The sequence below is a fragment of the Achroia grisella genome, unplaced genomic scaffold (assembly GCF_030625045.1).
Source record: "Achroia grisella isolate CSIRO2021 unplaced genomic scaffold, CSIRO_AGI_Agris_v1 utg807, whole genome shotgun sequence".
Lineage (NCBI taxonomy): Eukaryota > Metazoa > Arthropoda > Insecta > Lepidoptera > Pyralidae > Achroia > Achroia grisella.
In genome coordinates, this window is record NW_026713028.1 from 1,349,944 (window position 1) to 1,372,674 (window position 22,731).

At 35.0% G+C, this 22,731-nt stretch overlaps 1 protein-coding gene across 1 annotated transcript in view; it reads right to left on the bottom strand.

Moving 5' to 3' along the window:
• Nucleotides 1-3,392: 3,392 nt before the first annotated feature.
• LOC131851734 (uncharacterized) overlaps nt 3,393-22,731 on the bottom strand; it is a 33,699-nt gene continuing 14,360 nt past the window's right edge. The window contains 26 exon segments of the mRNA XM_059202278.1: nt 3,393-3,903; nt 4,607-4,723; nt 6,711-6,889; nt 7,419-7,542; nt 7,878-11,251; nt 11,288-11,579; nt 11,622-11,939; nt 11,982-12,299; nt 12,342-12,659; nt 12,702-13,019; nt 13,062-13,379; nt 13,422-13,739; nt 13,782-14,099; nt 14,142-14,459; nt 14,502-14,819; nt 14,862-15,522; nt 15,555-15,639; nt 15,641-15,731; nt 15,830-16,008; nt 16,065-16,368; nt 16,411-16,728; nt 16,771-17,088; nt 17,131-18,528; nt 18,571-18,888; nt 18,931-19,248; nt 19,291-22,597. Of these exon segments, the coding sequence (XP_059058261.1) occupies nt 3,758-3,903; nt 4,607-4,723; nt 6,711-6,889; nt 7,419-7,542; nt 7,878-11,251; nt 11,288-11,579; nt 11,622-11,939; nt 11,982-12,299; nt 12,342-12,659; nt 12,702-13,019; nt 13,062-13,379; nt 13,422-13,739; nt 13,782-14,099; nt 14,142-14,459; nt 14,502-14,819; nt 14,862-15,522; nt 15,555-15,639; nt 15,641-15,731; nt 15,830-16,008; nt 16,065-16,368; nt 16,411-16,728; nt 16,771-17,088; nt 17,131-18,528; nt 18,571-18,888; nt 18,931-19,248; nt 19,291-22,597 (14,391 nt within the window). The 3' untranslated portion in view covers nt 3,393-3,757.

Sequence of the window (22,731 nt, forward strand, 5' to 3'; positions counted from 1 at the left end):
AGATATAAGTATTAAAATTAATAAAAAACTTCACGTATCAAAACATTTTCCTTATAAACTAAAACAGACTAAAACATAAGTGTAATTAAGGACGAGGGCAGACATCACAACATGGGAAAAGAACAAAATTTGAAACAGATATGAAATATAAAAAAAAACAGTTTGGAATGTCCTTATAACTAACTCATTAACTCATAACTATAATAATCTTCGTAATATTTTTTTTATTTCGGAAAATGTTAAGTAATATTTATCTATGACTCCACAGCAGGCTCTGCCTGTATCGTGTAAAATATTCATATAGTTTTTGCAGAATTTGTAGAATTAAAAAAGAACAATGTATCTACAATAACTGTTAGTGGAGTAATGACTGTCTATATTTCGACAGTACTATAAAAACGCATTCGTAGATATAACATGTTTATTAATAAAGTGCATAACTCAAAACTTATAATGCTTGGTAAATCAACTTTAATATTATGCAGTAAGGTTTAATATTCAAAATATGTGATTCTTGAGTTAATTCCTTTATCATGTCTGTCCCCGTTATAAATTCCTTAACCAAATATTTTAATCTTTAACAATCAATGAGTAGATATTTTTCATAGATTTGAAGACTAGTTATATAATATGTATTAAAACAAATAGATACAAATACAATATGCAGAGAGAAATGTCATGTAAATTGGGGTCAATACAGTTGCGTGCATTATTACGTAATAACGTAAATTTTTGTCATATTAAAATACGTACAGATACATATATACATATATTATATTATAAATATCGCTATATAATATTATAATTTGAAGATATAGAAATATAAAATAGTATATTGTAAGTTAGTAATTATTTGTTTTATAGAAGGTTTCTTTAATGTATGACATTTTTACATGTTCAAGAAGTTTGAGGCTCCAGGTCTTCGTGAGACACCTATACTCGATGAAAGACAGTAACCCACTAGTTAACACTCCAACTTCCAACAACAATAAATACTAATGCACTCGCCTTTGCCTAACGGTATACGCTCGCAGGCCAACAATGAGGGTCATCAGTCTGAGTGCTGTTCAGTCTATCGTGCCAAAATCACCAGGAATTAATCACGATGGTTCCAAGAGCCAAGAGTTCCACATGGAAGTTAATTTATGGAAAATTTATATGCACAATACTTTCTAATATTATGTTATATACAAACTTCTGTCGATGATTTCACCCGCCTAGCCGAGATTGACCCGGACGAAAAGTACTCTATGACCTTCCTCATAACAAATGTTATATATTTATATATGATTATAATAGTGATTGCTTAAGGCGATACTATATCATAATATATAAAACAAAGTAACTGTTGTGTTTATATATTTATATTTTTTGAGTCCCAGCAAAAAATGTATAATATATACGTAATGCAGTACGCAACTGTAATGTATATATTAACTGATGGTAACTCTGTATAAACTCAACTCTACAAGAGCAAATATATACTACCTGATCCTGTGGCTATCCTTAAGTATAAAATAAACCTACTACACAGTACCACTACAGTGTCAGTTTGTTTGCACTTTGAAACATTACATTATTAATTAAAAACCAAATCACATCATTTGTTAATATCAAAACAAATAACGAAGCTATAAGTAAATTATTACACGAGGAAAGTAGAAGTCATAACAATTATATTAAATTTACAGGTGAAACCGGATATAACGACATTGTATGAAAGTTTAAGGCCGCTGATATACAGTCGGTACTGACCGACAGCAACTGGACATTAGCAGCAATTGAACAATCTAACTACTTAGATTGCTCAATTGCTACTTGTCCCAAAAGATTACACGCACCGCATTTGATTGCAGCGTCCTCGGAACATTAGTTGCATTTGGGCAACCTGATGACTAATCAACTGTATATCAGCGACCTAACTAAAAACGCTCTACCCGATAGTTGTTATAAATAAAATACATCTTATAAAGAAAAGCGTACATTATGGGTTATAGGTTGTTAATTATCCAGTTTCAACTGTAATTGAAGGTAACATAATAATAATCTGTCTTCTGCCAATAGAGATTCTATTCCTACATACTTAATCTAACTTTTACGCTGTAAATCAATATCATATACACTATATTATTATATATTATATCTATATTATTTATTCGTGTAACTGTAACTTCAATTATGATTCCTTGTGAGTTTCATTTAAATTCCATTTAAGAGTATATAATTAAAAGACTTTTAACTTAAGAGTTTCATCTACTGAATAGTTGGCTTTATAGTTATTCTTTACTAATCTTTTAATTTACTGACAAAACACATGAGTTTGTAGATTTAATTACATGTCTCCGTATGATTGTGAACACCGTTAGTTTATAATCTGTCTCTTTAGATTGTAAACTATTGACAAATTGTGAACTGAATAGTAACTTCTTACAGTCATCATCATCATCATCACCATACATATCGATGTAACATATTGATTTTGTAAATCAGAAGAAGAGTGTGCAAATGTTTATATTCCTTGATTTTCTATGTTAAACCATCAAATTGTAAACTGGCTATGTTACAGAACTAACTAATGCCAAGAACGATTAATGAGAGATATTTCACAATTATACGATTATTCGTAAGTAAAATTCACAATTTTAGAATCTGAAGTTGCCAGATTATAACTAATTGAAAATTAATACGTAATTAAGAAAGCAGTATCGTACAGTTTAAAATTTATCGACATTTTACAATCTTACAAGATATATTATAAGTGACCGCCTTTTGTTTTTACTTCCTTACATACTGATTTTCCTATTGTATTTTTCTCTGTGCCACAATAAATTGTTATTACTAATATTATTATAAACTAACAGTTTCAATCGATATACAATGATATATATACTATACATATTATAACAATTATAAAAATGTAAATAACTAGTAATATGGAATGAAAAATAGTCTAAATGATAAGTAAATAATAACTTAGGTATCAACATAAACATAAGTAAATTTGAGGCGGATTTTAGAGACAAAAAAAGCATTTATAAATATTACTGATGGAAGATACATGTGTATAGTGCTACAGATATCACAGAATACAATGTAACGGCCATTGTACCCCATAGAAGTTTCCAAAAACATATATATATGTTTTATATAAAAATATCAATATACATATAAGTCTATATAAACGATATATTCTACACAACCACCCAAATTAAAATTAAACTATTCTTAGTCAACATTAGGTACATCAAACCGGAAGTGGGTTCTGTGGAGTATTATTATTATTTGTAAATATTTAATCCAAGTATTTAGTTTCAAATAGTAGAAAATATACAATTAACGTCTTTACATTATAGTAGAAACTGGATATAACGACATAGACCTGATATAGGATGGACAGTATATCCAGATTATCGTTATAAGCAGTACCTACATAAAATTATTGATTCGGTCTGAACCCCGCAATTTAGTCGTAATAACTGATCCGTCGTTATACCCGACTTTTACTGTATTTATGTATATTTGGTATGAATATCACTTCAAGAAATTGAATGTTCTATTGCTAAATAACCAATGCTTGTCATATATTACTTTACTAACTGTCGACCACGGCACGCGTGAAATTCCTAAGTGCAAACATTCAAAAATTCTTTTTCAGTGGATGATCACGTCACAAAATATACTTAAAATTTCAACTTTAGTTATGGCTGTGTTGATAGTCAGTAAAGGTAATTTTTTTATATATATATATTACATGTTATTATATGATGGCACTGCTCGCCATCTGGTTCAGTCCGCAGGTACCGTCACCTCGGTAGACCCGGTAGTACCCTTGCTCACCCCAGGACTTGCCCCACGAGTTCTTCACCACCCAGTAAGGTATTGTCTTGTGGAACAGCGGATAGTCTGGAATTAGAAGAATTTTAAACTTCAGTAACAAAATTTCACACGAATAAATAGATAGAATATACAGAAATATTAATATACTTTGTAAACAAGAACAACATTTATTTGAAATGAATACATGGAAGTTTCTTGTCAGTTCCTCTCATCTCCGAATCATTCCGAATTGATGGTAAATTTGACATATCATAAGAGTATATAATAGACATACCTTAATAAAGGTATTTTGAATTTCAATTTGATTACTTTGTTTGCATTAAACAGTAAAAAAAGACAAATAACTTTACTAATTATAACAAGATAAACACATGTATAATTACAACAGGGAATAATGAAATTAATGAAATCTAATCCCATGCAGAATTTGATCACCAATAGAGAAGGTCGTAACGCTTCTAGTAACGATAGTCAGGTTTTAGCACTGAATATTTGTGCTCTAACACATGCTAATGGTAGCGGAATTAAACAAACCAATATATAAATCCATTCATTCTTCGTACTCAATTGTTTCTAGAAGCAGATTACTGCATGACGTTCTTTAAACACTCCATTACTAAATCTTCCATTAATAAAAAAACTGCATGTTCTGGTCTGTCTGGCAACTGGCCTTTATAGCAACACCGAATGACAGGGTGCGAGTGCAGATGGCATTCCAAACCCGCGTAAGAATCAATATATATTTTAGTAAGTAGTAAAAAATAATTACCTTTAACACCGTACCCAACGATAAGCACCCCATGGTCCAAATTCTTGGGATTACACAGCATCTTCCAAGGATGGGAGATACCGCCTACGTAGAATTGCATCGCGTTGGCATTTATACCTGTAATAATAAATACATAATTAATTAATAATAATAACCCAGGAGAATTACAGGAGTATTTTTGTTATGAGTACTAATCAACGGATAATAGAATAATGTTCCTGTCCACACACAACATACAGCGCCATCTAGTTCAAAGCTAAGCAGAATTTGATCAGCTTGAACTCTTTTTTTTTTGTAAATACGTACATAATACACACAATCATATTCATGAATAAGGAACTACTGTTTCAAATTAAAAATTCCTTTCGTCTTGGGTGGCATTTATGTAGGAAAGTTATTCTTACTAATATTCTAAATGCGAAAGTAACTCTGTATGTCTGTCTCGCTTTCACGTAGATGAACTTTGGTACTCAGATAGTCTAGACCCAAAAAAAGGACATAGTACTACTACTACTTTTTAATCCGAAAAACGGCTGTAAGGGGTTGAAAGAAGAGATGAAATGTTGTATGGAAGTATCGTTATTTTTGCTAAAGCTTGAAACTTAAATCTTATTTTTAGGCTGTAAATTACATATAAATAAATATGACATTCAGTTTGCGAAAACGCTTAAGAGAGTAAAATAAAATATGCGATGAAAGTTTGTATGAAAATGAGGAGCATCGATGAAAAATTTTAGTAATTTTCATTAATTTAGAAAATTACTATGCCTTTGTTTTGGATTGACTGGAAGAGATCTCTTCTAGGAATAATGTACTTGTGCTCAGTACATTATCTCTAAATTATATTAATAACGTATTAACTGTGCAATAAAGAATCTTTACATAGATTAAAATTAAGTCACCGTGACTATCTATTGTATTAACCTATGTAAAACCGCACATCCGAGAAGTGAGCTCTAGTCTACTGAGATATAGACTTCGAAACTAGTTCAGTTCCCAGACTCATATACACAAATTGATTATGAAAATTATTTAAGCACTGTATATTATGGCTTAATAAATTTATTATTATTATCTGATCGCTTATATGTTTTAAATAACGCAATGAATTTTAATGGAGTTTACAATAGATAGATAATTTAAGACGAAGGTTTATCTGTATAATACGTGCGTGTTATAGTATAGAAGCTGAGAAATTCAAAGATTTGTAATGCACACGTGCGAAGCCAGGAGTGGTCGCTAGTATACAATAAAATTAATTTAATTGCGAGTACAGGAATTAGCGTGGGACAGATAGTCATTTATATAAGATTTTATTTGAATAAAGATACATAATACATACATGTATACTATAGCAATACATTACAATGTATAGCAATAATTTACGATGTTGAAACATAATGTAAATCGATTGGGATTTCCACGAATGAATACTAATAATGCAGTGGAATTATTCATGCCTGACATTTATTGATGGTCACCGCAACGTGAAAACAGTATACATGCGTTCTAAGAATGATACAATACGTACCTACGGATTAGCCTTTATCTATACTAATATTTTAATGTAAATGAGTGTCCTATATGTTTACTTTTTATGAGTTGAATGGATCTGAATTTGCCAAGAAGTTATACTGAATTACGGGGATAAATATAGGTTATATTAGATTCTAGATCATTCTTTGAATTTAATTATAACTTATGTTCATATCCGTAACAGAGTCATATTTTATCTTAAAGAATAATCTGGGAGAAGTTAAATTAGGGCGTGTCTTCACTTGTAATATTTCTGTCAACATTCGAGGCCCTTCCATTAGTGCCTCTTCAAATAACATAGATTTAAGTTAAGTGTAAAGTCAGTCCACGTTACAACTCCGTGTCGAATGTACGCGTTTCTATTAAGCTATGTAGCACTCTAACCAATATACTTGCTAGTGACCAATAAACAGAACAATTATTTCACCGGTATACTCACTATACATTATTTAGCGACACCTCATCACATGGTACACAACGGTACAGTGGTGAGGTGATAACCAATACGCTACAAGGGGATGAAAGATTGTGCAGACGTTTAAATGGAAGTATATAGATAAGGTCTTACCAATAGATATAGGGCCGTTCTGTACAAGCCACTTGGCCATATCCGTTTCGTTCGAAGATATATTCACGGCGCCGTTGATCTGCACCCTTGCCAGGGTCTTGTTGAACACGCATTTATCATCAGCACCTTCGTAAGGATAGTCGGTTTCTAACTCGAGGCCGCCAAGCTGTTCTATTGCTCTGAAACGTTTAAACACATATATCACTACATAGTATAAAATATAGACGCTCTCGCTGTCTGTCCCTATGTATGCTTAAATCTTTAAAACTACGCAACGAATTTTGAAGCCGTTTTTTAATAGATAGATTCAAGAGGAAGGTTTATATATATAATGCATGTACACCCGTGCGAAGCCGGGTCGAGTAGCTAGTAAATAATAATAAATAAATAACCCTGAAGAATTAACACAGCGCCATCTAGTCCCAAGGTAAGCAGAACTTTTGTGTTATGGGTACTAGATAATTGATATAAATATTTAGATTTTTTTGTAAATAGATACATAAAACACCCAAACCTATACAAAAATCACACTTATGAATACAAATTATTGTACCGTGCAAGAAACGGATACACGACTATCGGAATTAAAGCGGTGTGCTAAACCGCTATACCGTCGCACCTTTGTAATATTATTTAGTATTTAGAACAATGTACTTGATATGAGTATACCAAAAATAAATAGATAATCTACACACATTTCATACTAACCTGTAGGCATTATCTGGCAATCCCCCATTGCAGCCTTCATCAAGTTTGTCACAATCCACTAACTCTTGTTCTGACAGTGAGACCAGTTTACCTGATCGCAACTTCCACTGTCCCTCCACATTTCCTGCAAAAAATAACCACTACACTTTACAAAAATAAATACTAATTCAATGAGATTTAACAGACTATCCGTGTATTATCCGTGTATTATCTGTGTATTATATGTACATCGGTGAGATTTTAAATTTGTTGTGTTTCGATTGTAGGATCGTATTAGGCAATAAAATCACTGGCTAATAGGCATGGCTTTTTAATCGTCTGGACTGGCAACACATGACGTGTATCGAGAGGTCACATGATTCCCTTAGTACTGTTTATCGATATAGGCGACGGTTACCACTTACCATCAAGTAGGGCGTCAGTTTGTTTGCCATTTCATTATAAAATATATTATCTTACCTGTAACACTGAATGCCCAGCAGCTGCCGCACGAGCCCTGATCCTTAACTTCTGTGACAGCATCAAAATCTCTCCAATCAAACTTATCAGGAATGGATGTATCAGGAATGTGTGCCTCGCTCATTGGAATCTGATTCTCGTCTCTTAGACTATGTTTTAACCCCATATATTTGCTTGAAAATTCTTCATAAGACAAATCGGCGAACCTCGTCACTGCATACCTTGCTGTGCCCAGTTCATGCGTATTCAGTTCATGAATTTTCGCAACATTTTCTCTGAAAATCTTGAATCTCTTCATCATTTCATCGGGATCATTAACGTATTTTGGCTTATATTTACCTAAAAAGGCATAAAATAAATGCTCAGCTTGTATGTGGCGGTATAGATCTGTGCTTACTGCGTCCTGATAATCACAGGAAACGCGGAAGTTGGGTGGATGATTGGTCCATGGGCGAAGCCATACGTTTACTCTACAAAACTTATTTATGCCTGCATTAGGGTCTAGAGAACAGCTCTTCTCAAAAGTAAATGCTGTACAGTTAGTAAGACCAACTTCAATTTTCATTCTGTAGTGAATGCCAGCAATAATCTGCTTCTCTAGCGAGAAAATTCTAACTACTTTCTGTTCCCGAGGATTTGGGTATTTAGCTTCTATATGCCTTAATGCACGATTTGCTAACTGCATTGCGGTTTCGGCGCTTTCAAATTCTACGTGCGTTTCGAGCGGCGTCTCATCATCTTCGCAATTGACATCTATATTCTTTCTATTCTCTATCCATAATCGCTCCCAAATGTTGGCAACACAGTGTCGTCTAGGTAAATGTTCTAATAATGCGCAAGTCGCTACATTTTCTACCCATTCATATTTTAAACACGATGTATACCCTACATCAAAATCTATGGTTGTCACCCTACCCGATGTTATTTTCGAAGAGTAACTATTAATTTTTAATACTCTTTGTTTATACCTGTGCACAGACGACATTTCCAACTTCTCCAATGCTTCGGTTACCATTTTTTGAATTTGTAACTCATCTGCAGTCGCATTTTTAGGGTCAAGAGATACTGACCTTTTGTTTCTAGAGATGTTTGGTGTGCCACATTTCACATTAATTTTTCTTATGGTTTTACTATTTGGAATCATCCAAATAAAGGAATTGCATGCTTTTGGTAAAATCATAGAATCTAAGAAACACATACTAGAATGTGTTTTAAGATCAATATCTTTTGTACAATTTGTATATGCAATTATAAAGTTCATTTTTATAGGTTGGGAAGTATCTAAACTAGGAATTAAATTAGGTTCACCCTGATGTACAATTTTGTACTTAATATCGGGGGATTTTTCCAGGTATTTAATAGAGGCCTTTAATAAATCTTGTATAGATAAACCACTAACACTTTCAAAATTAATATCATCGTCACATGTTGTGACAACTTGCTGAACGACAAGCTCATCGTCAGGTGTTGGCCATAATCGAACATGACACAACCTATGTTTTAATCCTTCCATCTCATCACATTTGTATAAATCTTCGTCGTGTTGGTGTCTTAAACAATATGTTAAGGCTGTTTCAATATACATTCGTACCATTGTTGTTTTCATATGTGTACTATGTTGTACAGCATGTATAGATATTAATTTGTACAAATTGTCTGTATCCGATTGCTCATTTATATGCTGCACAGCTCTGTCTGCATAATAATATTTAGAATCTTCATCAAAATCTTCGTCATTGATTAAAAGTTGTCTCTTCTCTCCCAATGCAATATTACGTTTTCTACGTTTATCCTTATTTTCATTACAATGCACTGTAATAACATCGGTACTAGTAGGTAATTCAAGTGTTTGCCATATTTGTGTAGAACAGGGTAATATAATTTCTGGTTCTTGTACTGGGCAGCTAACACTATCTACGTGGTCTTCAAATAAACATGTAGTTGGTGATATTGAGTATTCAATATTAAATATCACTCCTGCAACAACTTGCTCAGTAACGTCATTTATTTTAATAACTTTATGAAGATATTTCTTATTGGAGAGCTTCATGTATTTCTTTAAAGATATCTCAGCTAGTTCTCTATAATCATTTCTATTAAAACTCTGTTTTTCTTGTACGCCTAGTCTAAAACTACGTTTTGATATACTCTTTAAATTTTCATTTTCGTTGCTTTCAATTCCATTATCTGTATCACAAGAAACATCATTTTTTTTAGTCTGTACCCATGGACGATCCCATATTTCAGTATGACAGTACAGTAGCACTTTATCATCTGTAGCTGGAGAAGCAGTGTAATCTATTTTATACTTAATACCCGCCACAATTTGTGTGCTAACTTTAGTTACTTCTACCACCCTATATTCAATTTGAATGTTTTGTAAACGTGTATAATAGTGTAATGAGTCTTCTGCCAAATCCTTGTATTTTTGTTTAGTCGGATCTTGTTCTCTAATGCCACCTTTAATTTTAACATTGTTTAGTTTACCTTTGTGTCCAACTATTTGTCCAGGAGCGGTTTGTCTCTTCGATCTATTCTCATTAGGAAATTGACAAGTTACGTCTATGTCTTTTTTCTTCAACCAAGATTGTTCCCAGATTTTTGACTTACATTTTATACCCTCTGCAGAGTTCAATACAACGCAATTAGTAGAACTTGGTTTACCAGTGTTATCCAACTGGCAATTGGTCGGGGATATGGTAAAGTCAATTCTAGTCAGAGAACCAGACACGACCTGCGTAGACACTCTGTCCACTTTTACCAGTTTATGGTGCTGAGTAGTTCCAGAAGTAAGAAGATATTTTTGCAAAGATTCTTCAGCCAACGTCTTATATCGAGGATCATTTGGATCTGCTTCCGATATTCCACCAGGTAAACTTTGTCTCTTCGATCTATTCTCATTAGGAAATTGACATGTTACGTCTATGTCTTTTTTCTTCAACCAAGATTGTTCCCAGATTTTTGACTTACATTTTATACCCTCTGCAGAGTTCAATACAACGCAATTAGTAGAACTTGGTTTACCAGTGTTATCCAACTGGCAATTGGTCGGGGATATGGTAAAGTCAATTCTAGTCAGAGAACCAGACACAACCTGCGTAGACACTTTGTCTACTTTTACCAGTTTATGGTGCTGAGTAGTTCCAGAAGTAAGAAGATATTTTTGCAAAGATTCTTCAGCCAACGTCTTATATCGAGGATCATTTGGATCTGCTTCCGATATTCCACCAGGTAAACTTTGTCTCTTCGATCTATTCTCATTAGGAAATTGACAAGTTACGTCTATGTCTTTTTTCTTCAACCAAGATTGTTCCCAGATTTTTGACTTACATTTTATACCCTCTGCAGAGTTCAATACAACGCAATTAGTAGAACTTGGTTTACCAGTGTTATCCAACTGGCAATTGGACGGGGATATGGTAAAGTCAATTCTAGTCAGAGAACCAGACACGACCTGCGTAGACACTTTGTCTACTTTTACCAGTTTATGGTGCTGAGTAGTTCCAGAAGTAAGAAGATATTTTTGCAAAGATTCTTCAGCCAACGTCTTATATCGAGGATCATTTGGATCTGCTTCCGATATTCCACCAGGTAAACTTTGTCTCTTCGATCTATTCTCATTAGGAAATTGACAAGTTACGTCTATGTCTTTTTTCTTCAACCAAGATTGTTCCCAGATTTTTGACTTACATTTTATACCCTCTGCAGAGTTCAATACAACGCAATTAGTAGAACTTGGTTTACCAGTGTTATCCAACTGGCAATTGGTCGGGGATATGGTAAAGTCAATTCTAGTCAGAGAACCAGACACGACCTGCGTAGACACTTTGTCTACTTTTACCAGTTTATGGTGCTGAGTAGTTCCAGAAGTAAGAAGATATTTTTGCAAAGATTCTTCAGCCAACGTCTTATATCGAGGATCATTTGGATCTGCTTCCGATATTCCACCAGGTAAACTTTGTCTCTTCGATCTATTCTCATTAGGAAATTGACAAGTTACGTCTATGTCTTTTTTCTTCAACCAAGATTGTTCCCAGATTTCTGAATGACATTTTATACTCTCTGCAGAGTTCAATACAACGCAATTAGTAGAACTTGGTTTACCAGTGTTATCCAACTGGCAATTGGTCGGGGATATGGTAAAGTCAATTCTAGTCAGAGAACCAGACACGACCTGCGTAGACACTTTGTCTACTTTTACCAGTTTATGGTGCTGAGTAGTTCCAGAAGTAAGAAGATATTTTTGCAAAGATTCTTCAGCCAACGTCTTATATCGAGGATCATTTGGATCTGCTTCCGATATTCCACCAGGTAAACTTTGTCTCTTCGATCTATTCTCATTAGGAAATTGACATGTTACGTCTATGTCTTTTTTCTTCAACCAAGATTGTTCCCAGATTTCTGAATGACATTTTATACCCTCTGCAGAATTCAATACAATGCAATTAGTAGAACTTGGTTTACCAGTGTTATCCAACTGGCAATTGGTCGGGGATATGGTAAAGTCAATTCTAGTCAGAGAACCAGACACAACCTGCGTAGACACTTTGTCTACTTTTACCAGTTTATGGTGCTGAGTAGTTCCAGAAGTAAGAAGATATTTTTGCAAAGATTCTTCAGCCAACGTCTTATATCGAGGATCATTTGGATCTGCTTCCGATATTCCACCAGGTAAACTTTGTCTCTTCGATCTATTCTCATTAGGAAATTGACAAGTTACGTCTATGTCTTTTTTCTTCAACCAAGATTGTTCCCAGATTTTTGACTTACATTTTATACCCTCTGCAGAGTTCAATACAACGCAATTAGTAGAACTTGGTTTACCAGTGTTATCCAACTGGCAATTGGTCGGGGATATGGTAAAGTCAATTCTAGTCAGAGAACCAGACACGACCTGCGTAGACACTTTGTCTACTTTTACCAGTTTATGGTGCTGAGTAGTTCCAGAAGTAAGAAGATATTTTTGCAAAGATTCTTCAGCCAACGTCTTGTATCGAGGATCATTTGGATCTGCTTCCGATATTCCACCAGGTAAACTTTGTCTCTTCGATCTATTCTCATTAGGAAATTGACAAGTTACGTCTATGTCTTTTTTGTTCAACCATGATTGTTCCCAAATTTCTGAATGACATTTTATACCTTCTGCAGAATTCAATATAATGCAATTAGTAGAACTTGGTTTACCAGTGTTATCCAACTGGCAATTGGTCGGGGATATGGTAAAGTCAATTCTAGTCAGAGAACCAGACACGACCTGCGTAGACACTTTGTCTACTTTTACCAGTTTATGGTGCTGAGTAGTTCCAGAAGTAAGAAGATATTTTTGCAAAGATTCTTCAGCCAACATTTTATATTGAGGATCATTTGGATCTGCTTCCGATATTCCACCAGTTAAACTTTGTCTCTTCGATCTATTCTCATTAGGAAATTGACATGTTACGTCTATGTCTTTTTTCTTCAACCAAGATTGTTCCCAGATTTTTGACTTACATTTTATACCCTCTGCAGAGTTCAATACAACGCAATTAGTAGAACTTGGTTTACCAGTGTTATCCAACTGGCAATTGGTCGGGGATATGGTAAAGTCAATTCTAGTCAGAGAACCAGACACGACCTGCGTAGACACTTTGTCTACTTTTACCAGTTTATGGTGCTGAGTAGTTCCAGAAGTAAGAAGATATTTTTGCAAAGATTCTTCAGCCAACGTCTTGTATCGAGGATCATTTGGATCTGCTTCCGATATTCCACCAGGTAAACTTTGTCTCTTCGATCTATTCTCATTAGGAAATTGACAAGTTACGTCTATGTCTTTTTTGTTCAACCATGATTGTTCCCAAATTTCTGAATGACATTTTATACCCTCTGCAGAATTCAATACAATGCAATTAGTAGAACTTGGTTTACCAGTGTTATCCAACTGGCAATTGGTCGGGGATATGGTAAAGTCAATTCTAGTCAGAGAACCAGACACGACCTGCGTAGACACTTTGTCTACTTTTACCAGTTTATGGTGCTGAGTAGTTCCAGAAGTAAGAAGATATTTTTGCAAAGATTCTTCAGCCAACATTTTATATTGAGGATCATTTGGATCTGCTTCCGATATTCCACCAGTTAAACTTTGTCTCTTCGATCTATTCTCATTAGGAAATTGACATGTTACGTCTATGTCTTTTTTCTTCAACCAAGATTGTTCCCAGATTTTTGACTTACATTTTATACCCTCTGCAGAGTTCAATACAACGCAATTAGTAGAACTTGGTTTACCAGTGTTATCCAACTGGCAATTGGTCGGGGATATGGTAAAGTCAATTCTAGTCAGAGAACCAGACACGACCTGCGTAGACACTTTGTCTACTTTTACCAGTTTATGGTGCTGAGTAGTTCCAGAAGTAAGAAGATATTTTTGCAAAGATTCTTCAGCCAACGTCTTGTATCGAGGATCATTTGGATCTGCTTCCGATATTCCACCAGGTAAACTTTGTCTCTTCGATCTATTCTCATTAGGAAATTGACAAGTTACGTCTATGTCTTTTTTGTTCAACCATGATTGTTCCCAAATTTCTGAATGACATTTTATACCCTCTGCAGAGTTCAATATAACGCAATTATTAGAACTTGGTTTACCAGTGTTATCCAACTGGCAATTGGTCGGGGATATGGTAAAGTCAATTCTAGTCAGAGAACCAGACACGACCTGCGTAGACACTTTGTCTACTTTTACCAGTTTATGGTGCTGAGTAGTTCCAGAAGTAAGAAGATATTTTTGCAAAGATTCTTCAGCCAACGTCTTATATCGAGGATCATTTGGATCTGCTTCCGATATTCCACCAGGTAAACTTTGTCTCTTCGATCTATTCTCATTAGGAAATTGACATGTTACGTCTATGTGTTTTTTCTTCAACCAAGATTGTTCCCAGATTTCTGAATGACATTTTATACCCTCTGCAGAGTTCAATACAACGCAATTAGTAGAACTTGGTTTACCAGTGTTATCCATCTGGCAATTGGTCGGGGATATGGTAAAGTCAATTCTAGTCAGAGAACCAGACACGACCTGCGTAGACACTTTGTCTACTTTTACCAGTTTATGGTGCTGAGTAGTTCCAGAAGTAAGAAGATATTTTTGCAAAGATTCTTCAGCCAACATTTTATATTGAGGATCATTTGGATCTGCTTCCGATATTCCACCAGTTAAACTTTGTCTCTTCGATCTATTCTCATTAGGAAATTGACATGTTACGTCTATGTCTTTTTTCTTCAACCAAGATTGTTCCCAGATTTTTGACTTACATTTTATACCCTCTGCAGAGTTCAATACAACGCAATTAGTAGAACTTGGTTTACCAGTGTTATCCAACTGGCAATTGGTCGGGGATATGGTAAAGTCAATTCTAGTCAGAGAACCAGACACAACCTGCGTAGACACTTTGTCTACTTTTACCAGTTTATGGTGCTGAGTAGTTCCAGAAGTAAGAAGATATTTTTGCAAAGATTCTTCAGCCAACGTCTTATATCGAGGATCATTTGGATCTGCTTCCGATATTCCACCAGGTAAACTTTGTCTCTTCGATCTATTCTCATTAGGAAATTGACAAGTTACGTCTATGTCTTTTTTCTTCAACCAAGATTGTTCCCAGATTTTTGACTTACATTTTATACCCTTGCAGAGTTCAATACAACGCAATTAGTAGAACTTGGTTTACCAGTGTTATCCAACTGGCAATTGGTCGGGGATATGGTAAAGTCAATTCTAGTCAGAGAACAGACACACCTGCGTAGACACTTTGTCTACTTTTACCAGTTTATGGTGCTGAGTAGTTCCGTAGATATTTTTGCAAAGATTCTTCAGCCAACGTTATGTCTACTTTTACCAGTTTATGGTGACAAGTTGATGTCTTTTTTGTTATGTTCCAAAGAAGTGCAGAATTCAATATAATGAAGAATAGTGTTATTTTGCAAAGATTCTTCAGCCAACGTCTTATATCGAGGATCATTTGGATCTGCTTCCGATATTCCACCAGGTAAACTTTGTCTCTTCGATCTATTCTCATTAGGAAATTGACATGTTACGTCTATGTCTTTTTTCTTCAACCAAGATTGTTCCCAGATTTTGAATGACATTTTATACCCTCTGCAGAATTCAATACAATGCAATTAGTAGAACTTGGTTTACCAGTGTTATCCAACTGGCAATTGGTCGGGGATATGGTAAAGTCAATTCTAGTCAGAGAACCAGACACGACCTGCGTAGACACTTTGTCTACTTTTACCAGTTTATGGTGCTGAGTAGTTCCAGAAGTAAGAAGATATTTTTGCAAAGATTCTTCAGCCAACGTCTTGTATCGAGGATCATTTGGATCTGCTTCCGATATTCCACCAGGTAAACTTTGTCTCTTCGATCTATTCTCATTAGGAAATTGACAAGTTACGTCTATGTCTTTTTTGTTCAACCATGATTGTTCCCAAATTTCTGAATGACATTTTATACCTTCTGCAGAATTCAATATAATGCAATTAGTAGAACTTGGTTTACCAGTGTTATCCAACTGGCAATTGGTCGGGGATATGGTAAAGTCAATTCTAGTCAGAGAACCAGACACGACCTGCGTAGACACTTTATCTACTTTTACCAGTTTATGGTGCTGAGTAGTTCCAGAAGTAAGAAGATATTTTTGCAAAGATTCTTCAGCCAACGTCTTATATCGAGGATCATTTGGATCTGCTTCCGATATTCCACCAGGTAAACTTTGTCTCTTCGATCTATTCTCATTAGGAAATTGACATGTTACGTCTATGTCTTTTTTCTTCAACCAAGATTGTTCCCAGATTTCTGAATGACATTTTATACCCTCTGCAGAGTTCAATACAACGCAATTAGTAGAACTTGGTTTACCAGTGTTATCCATCTGGCAATTGGTCGGGGATATGGTAAAGTCAATTCTAGTCAGAGAACCAGACACGACCTGCGTAGACACTTTGTCTACTTTTACCAGTTTATGGTGCTGAGTAGTTCCAGAAGTAAGAAGATATTTTTGCAAAGATTCTTCAGCCAACGTCTTGTATCGAGGATCATTTGGATCTGCTTCCGATATTCCACCAGGTAAACTTTGTCTCTTCGATCTATTCTCATTAGGAAATTGACAAGTTACGTCTATGTCTTTTTTGTTCAACCATGATTGTTCCCAAATTTCTGAATGACATTTTATACCTTCTGCAGAATTCAATATAATGCAATTAGTAGAACTTGGTTTACCAGTGTTATCCAACTGGCAATTGGTCGGGGATATGGTAAAGTCAATTCTAGTCAGAGAACCAGACACGACCTGCGTAGACACTTTGTCTACTTTTACCAGTTTATGGTGCTGAGTAGTTCCAGAAGTAAGAAGATATTTTTGCAAAGATTCTTCAGCCAACATTTTATATTGAGGATCATTTGGATCTGCTTCCGATATTCCACCAGTTAAACTTTGTCTCTTCGATCTATTCTCATTAGGAAATTGACATGTTACGTCTATGTCTTTTTTCTTCAACCAAGATTGTTCCCAGATTTTTGACTTACATTTTATACCCTCTGCAGAGTTCAATACAACGCAATTAGTAGAACTTGGTTTACCAGTGTTATCCAACTGGCAATTGGTCGGGGATATGGTAAAGTCAATTCTAGTCAGAGAACCAGACACGACCTGCGTAGACACTTTGTCTACTTTTACCAGTTTATGGTGCTGAGTAGTTCCAGAAGTAAGAAGATATTTTTGCAAAGATTCTTCAGCCAACGTCTTATATCGAGGATCATTTGGATCTGCTTCCGATATTCCACCAGGTAAACTTTGTCTCTTCGATCTATTCTCATTAGGAAATTGACATGTTACGTCTATGTCTTTTTTCTTCAACCAAGATTGTTCCCAGATTTCTGAATGACATTTTATACCCTCTGCAGAGTTCAATACAACGCAATTAGTAGAACTTGGTTTACCAGTGTTATCCATCTGGCAATTGGTCGGGGATATGGTAAAGTCAATTCTAGTCAGAGAACCAGACACGACCTGCGTAGACACTTTGTCTACTTTTACCAGTTTATGGTGCTGAGTAGTTCCAGAAGTAAGAAGATATTTTTGCAAAGATTCTTCAGCCAACGTCTTATATCGAGGATCATTTGGATCTGCTTCCGATATTCCACCAGTTAAACTTTGTCTCTTCGATCTATTCTCATTAGGAAATTGACATGTTACGTCTATGTCTTTTTTCTTCAACCAAGATTGTTCCCAGATTTTTGACTTACATTTTATACCCTCTGCAGAGTTCAATACAACGCAATTAGTAGAACTTGGTTTACCAGTGTTATCCAACTGGCAATTGGTCGGGGATATGGTAAAGTCAATTCTAGTCAGAGAACCAGACACGACCTGCGTAGACACTTTGTCTACTTTTACCAGTTTATGGTGCTGAGTAGTTCCAGAAGTAAGAAGATATTTTTGCAAAGATTCTTCAGCCAACGTCTTGTATCGAGGATCATTTGGATCTGCTTCCGATATTCCACCAGGTAAACTTTGTCTCTTCGATCTATTCTCATTAGGAAATTGACAAGTTACGTCTATGTCTTTTTTGTTCAACCATGATTGTTCCCAAATTTCTGAATGACATTTTATACCCTCTGCAGAATTCAATACAATGCAATTAGTAGAACTTGGTTTACCAGTGTTATCCAACTGGCAATTGGTCGGGGATATGGTAAAGTCAATTCTAGTCAGAGAACCAGACACGACCTGCGTAGACACTTTGTCTACTTTTACCAGTTTATGGTGCTGAGTAGTTCCAGAAGTAAGAAGATATTTTTGCAAAGATTCTTCAGCCAACGTCTTATATCGAGGATCATTTGGATCTGCTTCCGATATTCCACCAGGTAAACTTTGTCTCTTCGATCTATTCTCATTAGGAAATTGACATGTTACGTCTATGTCTTTTTTCTTCAACCAAGATTGTTCCCAGATTTCTGAATGACATTTTATACCCTCTGCAGAGTTCAATACAACGCAATTAGTAGAACTTGGTTTACCAGTGTTATCCATCTGGCAATTGGTCGGGGATATGGTAAAGTCAATTCTAGTCAGAGAACCAGACACGACCTGCGTAGACACTTTGTCTACTTTTACCAGTTTATGGTGCTGAGTAGTTCCAGAAGTAAGAAGATATTTTTGCAAAGATTCTTCAGCCAACGTTTTATATTGAGGATCATTTGGATCTGCTGCCGATATTCCACCAGCTAAAGCTTGTCTGTTTGATCTATTCTGATTAGGAACTTGACAAGTTACGTCTATGTCTTTTTTGTTCAACCATGATTGTTCCCAAATTTCTGAATGACATTTTATACCTTCTGCAGAATTCAATATAATGCAATTAGTAGAACTTGGTTTACCAGTGTTATCCAACTGGCAATTGGTCGGGGATATGGTAAAGTCAATTCTAGTCAGAGAACCAGACACGACCTGCGTAGACACTTTGTCTACTTTTACCAGTTTATGGTGCTGAGTAGTTCCAGAAGTAAGAAGATATTTTTGCAAAGATTCTTCAGCCAACATTTTATATTGAGGATCATTTGGATCTGCTTCCGATATTCCACCAAATAAAGCTTGTCTCTTTGATCTATTCTGATTAGGAACTTGACAAGTTACGTCTATGTCTTTTTTGTTCAACCATGATTGTTCCCAAATTTCTGAATGACATTTTATACCCTCTGCAGAATTCAATACAATGCAATTAGTAGAACTTGGTTTACCAGTGTTATCCAACTGGCAATTGGTCGGGGATATGGTAAAGTCAATTCTAGTCAGAGAACCAGACACGACCTGCGTAGACACTTTGTCTACTTTTACCAGTTTATGGTGCTGAGTAGTTCCAGAAGTAAGAAGATATTTTTGCAAAGATTCTTCAGCCAACGTCTTATATCGAGGATCATTTGGATCTACTTCCGATATTCCACCAGTTAAACTTTGTCTCTTCGATCTATTCTCATTAGGAAATTGACATGTTACGTCTATGTCTTTTTTCTTCAACCAAGATTGTTCCCAGATTTCTGAATGACATTTTATACCCTCTGCAGAGTTCAATACAACGCAATTAGTAGAACTTGGTTTACCAGTGTTATCCATCTGGCAATTGGTCGGGGATATGGTAAAGTCAATTCTAGTCAGAGAACCAGACACGACCTGCGTAGACACTTTGTCTACTTTTACCAGTTTATGGTGCTGAGTAGTTCCAGAAGTAAGAAGATATTTTTGCAAAGATTCTTCAGCCAACGTTTTATATTGAGGATCATTTGGATCTGCTGCCGATATTCCACCAGCTAAAGCTTGTCTGCTTGATCTATTCTGATTAGGAACTTGACAAGTTACGTCTATGTCTTTTCTGTTCAACCATGATTGTTCCCAAATTTCTGAATGACATTTTATACCTTCTGCAGAATTCAATATAATGCAATTAGTAGAACTTGGTTTACCAGTGTTATCCAACTGGCAATTGGTCGGGGATATGGTAAAGTCAATTCTAGTCAGAGAACCAGACACGACCTGCGTAGACACTTTGTCTACTTTTACCAGTTTATGGTGCTGAGTAGTTCCAGAAGTAAGAAGATATTTTTGCAAAGATTCTTCAGCCAACGTCTTATATCGAGGATCATTTGGATCTGCTTCCGATATTCCACCAGGTAAACTTTGTCTCTTCGATCTATTCTCATTAGGAAATTGACATGTTACGTCTATGTCTTTTTTCTTCAACCAAGATTGTTCCCAGATTTCTGAATGACATTTTATACCCTCTGCAGAGTTCAATACAACGCAATTAGTAGAACTTGGTTTACCAGTGTTATCCATCTGGCAATTGGTCGGGGATATGGTAAAGTCAATTCTAGTCAGAGAACCAGACACGACCTGCGTAGACACTTTGTCTACTTTTACCAGTTTATGGTGCTGAGTAGTTCCAGAAGTAAGAAGATATTTTTGCAAAGATTCTTCAGCCAACGTTTTATATTGAGGATCATTTGGATCTGCTGCCGATATTCCACCAGCTAAAGCTTGTCTGTTTGATCTATTCTGATTAGGAACTTGACAAGTTACGTCTATGTCTTTTTTGTTCAACCATGGTTGTTCCCAAATTTCTGAATGACAATTTATTATAACTTCACTGTTTAAGTCACACTGAATAGAAGGTGATACAGAAACACTCTCTATAAGACACGAGGTTGGAGATGCTGTGAAATCTATACGCGTCAAAGTGCCAGAAACTACTTGCACTGTTACCTTCTCAATTTTTGTAATTTTATGTTGTTGAACGACACCCGACATGTCAATGTATTTTTGCAACGATTCTTCTGCTAGTAATTTATATTCTGCATTATTGGGATCTTTTTCTCGCTGACTACCTTTTTGTCGCTTAATCCTCGAGTTAGCATTTAAAGCTTTACATGAGACAGTAATATCTTTTATTTTGTTCCATGATTGCTCTAATATTTTCGAATTACATTTTAGAGTATCAGCAAAATCTACTAAGCAATTTCTATTCTGATTTGATTCTTCCGCAATTAATTCTATTTGACAATTTGTAGGGGAAGCCTTAAAATCAATCTCTGTCGATATACCTGATACGATTTGAGTAGATGCTTTCAGAATCTGAATAATTTTGTAATGTTGCGTGGTATTAATTACTTGTAAGTACTTTTTTATTGATTCTTCAGCTAATGACATGTATACTGGATCTTCTAGATCTTGTGTGTGTTTTCCTCCAACAAAGTTCAAGGACCTTTTATTTCTTGATTTTGAAATTTCAGTATTATTTATATAATTAGGATCATTATCACAAGATACATTCATTTTTCTTCCATTTTCTAACCACGGTCTGTGCCATATCTGTACTTGACATTGTCTAGGGAAATCATTTTCTAAAAGTTCACAAGAATGAATATCATCTTTATATGCTTTATTGCATTTCGTATATGCAACTACGAAATTTATAGTTGTTAAAAGACCGGCAATAAGTTTAGTTGATACTGATTTAATTTCAATAACCGTTTGTTTACTATTTCTATTAGACTGTCCTTCTAAATACAGCAATGCTTCCTGGACGAAATCAAGCACATTCGGGTCATCAGCATATTTATTGTTACTCGATAATTTCGTATTAATGTAACTTTTATCGACAGGTCGCTCCGTACATAAGAAAGATATTTTTTTTTCCTTCAACCAATGCCTCTCTAAAATGTCAATATCACATACATTGGTTCCTAAATATTCCAATACAGAACAATTAAACCTTTTAATAAGAGGAAGTATTTTGTTGCAATTTGTATACGAAAGTAATACACCGAATTTTGTTAATGTTCCAAGCGACTTCTGAGTATTAGCATATATGATTTTGCTTATTTTCATGGCATTTGTGGAAGATGATTTAGATTCGATTTTTTTTAAAGCACTATTCACTTTTTTCTGGAGTAATGGATCATTTAGTGGAATCTCATGAACAATATTAAGATTAGTCATTATCTTCTTTTCATCGTAACAAAAAGTGTTTAGTATATGTGGGCTATATTCTTGCGAACTATCAACAACAGCATTACAAATTTTTGTTCTAGTATTCTCACATTCGGCATTTTCACATGGTATAATTATACGAGCTTGCACATAAAAGAAATGTTGACTATGGTCAACTTCCTCTTCTGCGGTAATAACATCCTTTAAAACACGATTTTTTACTGTCATATCCATTTCGTTTAAGTAATCTACCATAATTTGTGCTAATGTGTAAATATATTTTGCATTTTGTATATTCTCTTTAATTTTTTTATAATTCTGAGCCATAGACAGAA